Raw genomic sequence first — 9549 nt, 5'->3', positions numbered from 1 at the left:
CTGACAGTATGTTAGCGATAACGTTTTATGCAGTGCATAAACGATTTCCAAGAAAAAAATATTTAGAAAAAAAAAATAATCCTTTAATTATTCGAATACTATTCACCTAGTGTTTTGCTATTTAAAATTTCTCTGTTTGTGAGGATGTAAAAATTTGAGTAGATTTCTGTTTACAAATTTTTTGATCATTAATGAATACATTTAATATTCAAAATTATTCAATATTTTTAGCCTTTTTTGTTTGAATGAAATAATCTCGAGTGGTATAAGTGGAAAACTTTCTTAAAATACAAATTTTTTCCAAATTTATAGTGGAAAACTTTCTTTGGTAAAAGGTTTAAAATAAAAGAACCAATCTTTCTACTATTTTAACTAAACCAAACTATTCGACAGATTTTATTAAAATATTGTAATTCTTCTGATTGAATTGATAACACTTTTATTTCATTTTATTAATTCAATTACTTTAAAAAAATTATTTAAGCTACGCGTCTCTATATTTTGCGTAGCAAACATGAAAAATCCCCCGAAAAAAGAATTACTTATTTGATCAGTTTCGGAATTTAATTAACAAGTAATAATAACTTATCTAATGCAAATTTGAAATTTGAATTAACTGCACCATTAAGAATTTACCTTATATGTAGTCCATGAATATCCAATCAAAGACCACAAAATATTCTGCTCAATACCTTTAATGCTTTGCATTGTACCTGAGACTTGAGCTGTAAATAATGGGAGAAAAGGCGATTTTTCCCATAGCTTAAAAGAAAAACTCGTAAATGAGGTAAAATATTTATTTAACACGAATAAATTTGTTAAATTTAATTAAATAATTTTTTGCTTATTTTTAATTGTTACACAAAATGATAAATTAATTTTTTATTGCAAACTATAAGACATTTCACAGTGGGTTTCTTCAAATTTTGGTCATGAAAAAATTTCCACATGATACGAAGAATGAAATATTTGTGTACTTTAAATCTATCGACAAGGTAACTTGAGAGGAATTTCTTACCTTTCTTGCAATTTTTAATTGTTATTAAAAAGGTTAACCCAATTATATTACTACCACGTTTATATTAATTTGCCTTCGTGTATGTCTGTTCGGGTGGAATTTTGTAATCGATTTTAAACTAACTTCCCGACTAGCTACAGACTTCAAATTTAGCACATAGTTCAGAATTGGATGACAATGTATGAAAATGAAGAAAAAAAGACATACAAAGTAAAATAAAATTAAAGAAAAATTAATATTTTTGTGATTGTCTTTTGTTGTAGATTCGATTATTTCAAATTAGTGTCACATGTCAGTTAAAAAGTTTTGTGTACAGTGAATGAAAAAATTGAGATTTTGGAAGTGAGTACAAAGAAGAAAAAATTATTATTTTTAAAAACCACGTTTTTGTAGTGGAGAATAATAATTAAAAAACAAAAATTGGANGCAGACTTCAAATTTAGCACATAGTTCAGAATTGGATGACAATGTATGAAAATGAAGAGAAAAAGACATACAAAGTAAAATAAAATTGAAGAAAAATTAATATTTTCGTGATTGTCTTTTGTTGTAGATTCGATTATTTCAAATTAGTGTCACATGTCAGTTTAAAAGTTTTGTGTACAGTGAGTGAAAAGATTGAGATTTTGGAAGTGAGTACAAAGAAGAAAATATTATTATTTTTAAAAACCACGTTTTTGTAGTGGAGAATAATAATTAAAAAACAAAAATTGAAAAACGAAAAACGTGGGGGTGGGGGCATAAAATACATAATAGTACATATACACATACATATACACATTTTCTTACTCATACACATGCAAAACCACATCCACATATACATCCACATACACATGCATATACACAAACATATTAAACATACATATCCACATTCAGATACAATTAAAGATATACATGCACATATTCTCATGAGCACACATACCGTTACTGTTATGTATTTCATGCGCCCCAAGTTTTTCAAATTTTTGTTTTTTAATATTATTCTCCACTACAAAAACGTGGTTTTTAAAAATGTTATTTTCATTTTTTTAACATATACAATGCACTAAATAAAAAAAAAATTAAAAAATAAATAAAAAAGCGGACTAGTTTGAATAACTTTAGATTTAACCTCTGATTTACATGTTCTAAGATTCAAACTTTATGGTCAAAGGGATGATCTCAAATATGCTAATTAATTGGTGCAAACAATATAAGTTAATAAGTTCTAATATTTTAAACAAAAAAGTCGTATATTTAAAATTTCTCAGCTCCTATTTGAATTTTATATTTTGTGATAGAAAATTACATTCACTGAAGTTATGTAAAATGTTATATCCTTTGCAATTCGAAATGTTTTCGGCCTTTCTTAAAAAAAATATTAAAAAATAAAGATTTGCTAAAATATATTTTTCACTTATAATTATCTCTGAATAATCGTGCTTTATAATTTTGTGAAAGAAGTATTCAATTCGCTTAAAAAGTTTTTGCTGCATGGCGAACAACCAAAAAAGTGAAACTGGCATTTAGGGATCCAAACTTTGGATCGCTCTCCTGACCAAATTATGCTCATATTTCTCAGATTCCGGCTACCCCCTATATTTTGGATGTCAGAAATCGGGATCCGTTGAAAAAAATAGTATATTTATTCAGAGAAAGTGCGTTCACAGTGATAAAAATAAAATTATTACATGTAATAAATTGCATTTTAAACGGAAAACTACAAACAATGACCTTATAATTTTGACAAAGAAACAAAGTGTTGCACAGATACTAACAAATTCAAAATTTTTTCCCGAGAAGACTATATGACCAGGTAACTCAATTCATTGTTAGATGACTTCCTATTGTTAGGTAGTAAGCTGCTGTTACCAATCAATCTAAAGGTCTGGTTTCTTAGGACAAGCGCCTTATCTGGGCGTCAGCGGAAAGTTGACGTAGAACTGACGCCAAAAAATACTTTTTTGTTAGCTCAGTGTGAGCAGTCGGTCCAACGCAGATATTATCTCTCATTGAGCGTGCGTTAATAACGTAAACAAATATTTATTTTGAATTTGTATTGATTTTTTTATTGTCGACCAGTGTTTTAGAGAACAAATAATGAGTTTGTCCAAGAAAAAACACATTATAGCTGAGCTAAATGAGGAGTGCTATGTTTAATGAAGAAGCTATGTTTAATGTCAAAATTAAATCTTGGCTGATTTCAATGAGCTGTTGGATGTTGTCCGCCATTGCTTCTGTGGTTAACGTCACGTTGTAATCCAACTGCAGTTGAGTTGGACGGCAATTGTAGTTCAAGATGAGCGTTCGATGACGTATACTATCAAACTCACAAATGGACTAATCAGAGGTTAGCGCTGATTTCCAGCTGACGGCGTCCTGTCCTAAGAAACCAGGCCTTAAGTAAAATCTTTTAAAATCTTATTTTTTAAAAATATGTATGAAATGTTCCTCCACTAATTTATTTACCCTACTTATGCAAAAAATACAGTTTCGTCCAAAAGAAATCTTTACACCTTTACGCTCGTAGTTGTGTTGAACGTGTGCGATTTTTTGGCCAGAAAAATCTCAAACATTACACTCGTAGTTGTATTTACGTTTCACAGAATTTTTTTNCAAAAATTTTTTTTTTTTTTTTTTTTTTTTTGCCAGCATTGTATTATTTTTTATGTTGGTTTAATTGATATCCAAAATAACATTCATTCAAAAATTGTAGCTCTCGCTTAGTATAATGATGCCAATTATGATTTGAGAATTTCGCACTTGGCTATCAAATCATTCGTAAGATAAGTTACATCTTGCAATAAATTATTTATTTTATTTTATTTTATTTTTTATTTCATAAATTTTATTTGTACATTCAGTTAAAACTGAATGTACAAATTCATTAAAATCGCTATAGCTGGCAAATAGTGAAGAGCGGGGCAAGTTTTGAAGAACCCTAAATTCAATGTGTGAATTTTCGTTTCAAATGATATTTTTGTGTTCTATATGTTTTAAAAAATGAAAACTATAAAACCTCTTAGGGGCCGTCCACGAATGATGTTACGCTTGGAGGGGAGGGCGGGGCTCTGACTAGTGTGACATCCCACATTTTTGACCAAATATGCTTTTATTTATTTATTTTCCAATTTTTCCTTTTCTTTCCATCAAAATAAGCGCACATTTAATCATCATTATTTTTATGCTCAGAAATTTCATTGTAAATGTAGGTCAAATTTAAAAATAAAATGTGAAACGTGAATTTTTTCTGACCTATATGGATATGTTTGTATAATATGGCGTGACATGTGACACTTTGCGACAAAGGGGAAGAGTAAAGTAAAAAATGTTGCGTGGTATTATTTGGTGACGTTCCCTTAGGAACAATAATATTCTTAATGTGTGCTGAAATGTGGCCTTTAATGCTCTATTAATGAGTACAAATATTAAGATATAAGAAGAAAAACTAGATTAGATTTTTTTATAAAAAAGGTTTAGTCTAGACCAGTGATTCTCAACCACTGAGCCGCGGCACTTTTGTGTGCCGCCAAATATTAGAAATGATACAATAAAAATTAAAATGCTTTTTTTATTATGAGTAAAGTTTAAATTAAAGAAAAGTGTATATACATATAATATTATATATATAATATCATACATTATATAACACCCCCCCCCAAAAAAAGTTTTGTTTGGCCGCCTGATTTGCGTTTATTTGTAGAATTGCTCATATGAGCAATTCTACAAATAAACGCCAATTTTTATACTATAGTATAATCTTAAGTCAAAATTAGAATGAAGTGTTTAAATTGTGTTTGACAATTTTAAAAAATGGTGAAATAAGTTGAAAATTTAATGACTATTAAAATTATTAATTAACTAAGGAAAGCCAGCTAAATTATAACTTTCAAACGAAAATGAAAGCTTATCATTAAAGAAAGCGATGCAATTAATAGTTATAAGAACAAATCAACAAAGGATAGCTAACAAAAAAATAAGCTAACAATTAATAATCAGAAAAAATACTAGTTAACAAGAAATCACAAAAAATAACAGTTAATAGCTATAGAAAGCAAGCTAACAATTAAAAACTAGCAAAACAAAAATAACTGTTACTAACTAATTAAAAATTAATCGAAAGAAATAATTATTCCCTTAAAAAACGTGCTTTTATCGTACATAATATTTTATTTCACATTCAAAATTATTATCACAAACTATTTAACACAGTGTACTCGTCAAATTTCAAAATCGTTCAAAGTGTACCGCCCCAAGAAAAAGGTTAAGAATCGCTGAGTTAGATACTGATGAACCAGGAGTTTTTTTTTTCTTTATATGGAAATTATAAATGAAAATAATTTAGAGCATTTTATTCAATTCGATGCCTGTAGAATATTGTTTTTCTAAGTAATATTGGAGCGGATGATTGGAAGTAACAAATCCCATCATCCTTCCTAAATTCAGATTTTACTTCTTAGAAAAATTTCATTAAGATTGCGCTAGAGAAAAAAAAATAAGAGTACGAAAGTGTTAAATCATTATTCAAAATATATATGTATATTACTAGATTAAATTTTCTTCTGAACTACAATTTATTTTAGATATTTTCGACGCAAACATAAAATGACGATTTTAATGTTTTTTAAACTCATTTTTTTATGCAAAGTGAATTCTGACACGGTAGTTTTGTTCCAGCTTTTTAAGTATTCAAATTTCAAATTATTGAATTTTCACATTTCAATACATATGGTGGAAAAAAAATTAAGTGTCTGAACTAAATGGCCAACGCTGTTTTCTTTTATTCAGAAATGGGAATTATTGAGACTGCCCTTCAGAGAACAACGCAAAATATTTTATTGATGACTTCACTTTAAATCCTTGGTGCTTCTTGAAATGTAAAATGCAAGTGCGAATTTTTATTTTTAACAATTCTGTATTTCTAAATAAACAATCTTTCAGTAAAAGGCACTTAAAAATATACTCTACGTCACATTTGCACTTAATGTAACGTGACAATTTTATTTCTAATTATACCTAACCCTTTAAATTTNAAGGTATGGTTGTAAGTCTTTTACCGGTAAGAAAATGGGATGGTGTTAATGATTCTTCAGGATCATCATTTCCTTGTTCATAAACTAACGGTCGACTATTTAATGCGGCTTCAACACCAACTAATGCTGTAGAAAGACCTTCTTCATCTAACAAGGTTCGACCTAGGGATTTTCGCAAACATCTTTTTGTTAGTCCGATCAAACGTTCCCACCATCCTCCCCACCAAGCCGCTCGTGCAACAATAAATTTCCACTTAATTCCCGTCTGGGCATAATATTGCTGAACTTTCGACGATATCAAGTTGTCCCATAAAATGGATAGCTCTTTATTAGAGACGTGGAAGGTAGTGGCGTTGTCAGTGTATATTGTATGAGGGATTCCTCTTCTGCCTACAAATCTTTTTAAGGCCATGAGAAATTTGTCAGTAGTGAGATCAGAAACTAGTTCAATATGTACAGCACGAGTAGTTGAGCAAGTGAAAAGGGTGATACAGGCTGTATTTAAAGGTTTCAAGTTACGAACATATAGCGGGCCAGCGAAATCTATGCCAATAGTAGTAAATGGAAGGCAAGGTGTAATTCTGTCCCTCGGTAAAGGAGCTTCGATTTGTTGACTTCTAGATGCCTGTGAGAGTTTACAAGGTAGACATTTATAGAGCACTCGTTTAATGGTTTCACGTCCTCGTATTATCCAGAAGTTGGAACGAATCTCTGAAAATACTATTTGAACACCTAAGTGATGAAGCTTCACGTGGGTGTAGTATATGAAAAGATGTACAAAAAGATGAGAGCCATCAAGAAGCAAAGGGTCTTTTTGATTATTTTTGAGCGATGCACACTGTAATCTACCTCCTAATCGTATGAGATTTTCTTGAAGAAATGGGTTAAAACGGCTAATTTCTGAAGATTTTGGCAAAGGGGAATTATTTTGTAAAGCGATAAGTTCTGCCGAAAAGCATTGCTTTTGCACTGTGAGAATCCAATAGTTTTTTGCTGTGTTAAGCTCATCACATGTGAGATCAATAGAAATGCGCTGCTTGGATCGACAGTTATACAAGAAGCGAAATATCCATGCTGTAACTCTAAGAAGTTTCATATATGAACTGAAGCGCGATATATCAGGTTGGTAAGAAGTTATTAATAAGAAGTTATATAAGAGGTTGGTAAGAAGTTATCAATAAAGATTGAGAAGCTGATTTACGTAGTTCAGCATGAATAACTGGATTAGCGTAACTCAGTTGTTTTGAAGGCCAAACTTTTGATGATTGTGTTAGCCAGGTTGGTCCTAACCACTAAAGATCCAATGACTTAAGCTCTGTTGGTGCAACACCACGAGACAAGTGGTCGGCAGCATTTTCATTGCTAGGGCAATGCCGCCATTGTGTTGGATTTGTGTAATTGAGAATTTCGTTTGTTCGGTTACAGACAAAGGTTTTCCAACGATTTGGATCACCTTTCATCCAATTTAAGGCAACTGTTGAGTCACTCCAAAGTGTCACTGTGTTCCTATCCAGTTTAGTTTCTGTACAAAAATAATGGAGTAATCGAGCACCCAATAATGCGGCTAACAGCTCTAAGCGGGGAAGTGTTACTCTTTTTAGAGGAGAAAGTCTATTACGACTGCAAACCATTCGAACATGAAATTTAGTATCTTCTGTGAATCGTACATATAACACTGTTCCGTTAGCACGTTCCGAAGCATCGCAGAATACGTGAATGGTAACATCAGCAGAAGATATTCCAATCCATCTGGGGATTCGAATGTTGTTTAAATGTGGTAAGTCTATGATCCATTTTGACCACCTTGATGCGATAGATGGGGGTAAAAGTTCGTCCCAGTCAATACCACATAGCCATGTATCTTGAAAGAGAATTTTTTCTACTACAGTAGATGGTGAGAAAATTCCCAAGGGATCAAAAATCTTTGAGATTGTTTTCAGAAGTAAGCGTTTAGTGACCGGTTCCTTAAATAAATCGTGGTGATACTCCTTAATATTTTGATGAAACGAATCTTCTTCTGTATCCCAATGAACACCTAAGACTTGAGTCTTACTTTTAAACTTTATTTTTTCTTTCTTCCATTCGTTTTTCAAAACTTGTGAGTTGGTACTCCATTTTGCTAAAGTAAGGCTTATAAGACTCGTGAGTTCTCGCATTTCGTGAAATAGGGTTTTCGCTTCGATTTCTGAATCAACTCCCACAACGAAATCATCCATGAAAATATTGCCTTTTAGATGCTTAGCTGCTGTGGGATAAATGCTGGAGTACATGCAGGATAATTCGTCAAGTGTAGCTGAAAGAAGGAATGGGCTGCTGGTTAATCCAAAGGGTAAACGTGTAAATTGGTAGACCACAAATTCATTCTCTAGCTGCAAATGTCCCTCACCATTTTTCCTAGTTTTGAACCACAAAAACTTAGTAGCACATATGTCTTTTTCCCACAAGGCTAATTGTAAAAAGGCCTGACTTCCATCACTAATAATTGCTTGTTTGTGAAGACGAAATCGTAATAAGGTGACTAAAATTTCTGGAAGTAAGTTGGGACCTTGTTCTAGAACATCGTTTAATGATGGATGGCCTGGTGTGTGAGAAGAGGCGTCGAACACTATTCGTCTCTTAATTTCTGCGTTTTTCTCTTTAATGACTACATGATGGGGTATGTAATAGCTTTTTTCTTCTTTATCATGATTTTCCGGTGCTATTTCAACTTGCCTTTTGTCTATGTAATCTTCCATGAGTGTAACATACATTTCCTTTAAGCTAGGATCTGTTTGGAGCTTCTTGCACAATGTATTGAAGCGTTTTGATGCTACGTGATAGTTATTTGAAGAAAGAGTAACGTCTTTCTTCCAAGGTAATCTAACAACACGACGATTTTCTAGGACTTCATAAGAACTGCGAAAGTCTTCCAATATTTCAGAANGAATGCTTGTAATTTCTCAGTTGCATCCATAATGGTGATATCGGGTCCTTGAATTAAAAGACTTATATTGTTCATGTGGTTAAAATTATCTGCCAGGTAAGCCAATTTATAGGTAAAATCTTTTTTGTTTAAATATTCGAAGAATGAGTTATCTTTTTCTTCTAGAACAAGTGATAATTCGATCTTCAGCACGAAAAATTGTTTCAAAACCTGCCCTCGTCACAGCCAGCGCAATTCCGTGTGGTACAGAAGTACCTCGTTTACTGTGGCCATTTCTTGACACAGCGTTTTAAAGAGACGATGATTAAGAACTCTACGTCTAATAAAATTTACAGTTTTAATAACTTTTGATAATGCTTCTTTTAAGCTGGTTGGAAGAGTTTTTGTAGGCAGCGCATGTTTATGTGAAAAACAATGAGTAACAAGAGCATTAGAAGACTTTTTTTTTACCAACAGGGCAAAACCAGATTTATTGCCAAGCATCACAGGTGCTCCATCTGTACGAAGTGAATGAAGTTTTTCTTTCCAGTCGAAGTCCTGTTTGGTAAAGAAAACATTTAACATTGCTAAAACATCAATTGTCTTTGTAGTTTGCA

General features: G+C 31.7%; 2 protein-coding genes across 2 annotated transcripts; both read right to left on the bottom strand.

The window, feature by feature from the left end:
* Positions 1–6013: 6013 nt before the first annotated feature.
* On the bottom strand, positions 6014–7126 carry LOC122269099 (uncharacterized). Its single transcript, XM_043040691.1, has one exon. It carries the CDS (start codon positions 7124–7126, stop codon positions 6014–6016), a length of 1113 nt encoding a protein of 370 aa, XP_042896625.1.
* A 196-nt stretch (positions 7127–7322) lies between these two features.
* LOC122269100 (uncharacterized) lies at positions 7323–8780 on the bottom strand. Its single transcript, XM_043040692.2, has one exon. The coding sequence runs from the start codon at positions 8778–8780 to the stop codon at positions 7323–7325; it is 1458 nt and encodes a 485-aa protein (XP_042896626.2).
* Positions 8781–9549: the final 769 nt, after the last annotated feature.

This window comes from Parasteatoda tepidariorum, chromosome 5, assembly GCF_043381705.1.
Source record: "Parasteatoda tepidariorum isolate YZ-2023 chromosome 5, CAS_Ptep_4.0, whole genome shotgun sequence".
Lineage (NCBI taxonomy): Eukaryota > Metazoa > Arthropoda > Arachnida > Araneae > Theridiidae > Parasteatoda > Parasteatoda tepidariorum.
Note: the sequence above shows the minus strand (reverse complement) of the source record. Positions and strands in the feature narration are given on the sequence as shown.

What these genes read in the sequence shown, in the direction of transcription:
- LOC122269100 (XM_043040692.2), bottom strand. Translation starts at nt 8,780, where the DNA reads ATGTATGTTACACTCATGGAAGATTACATAGACAAAAGGCAAGTTGAA.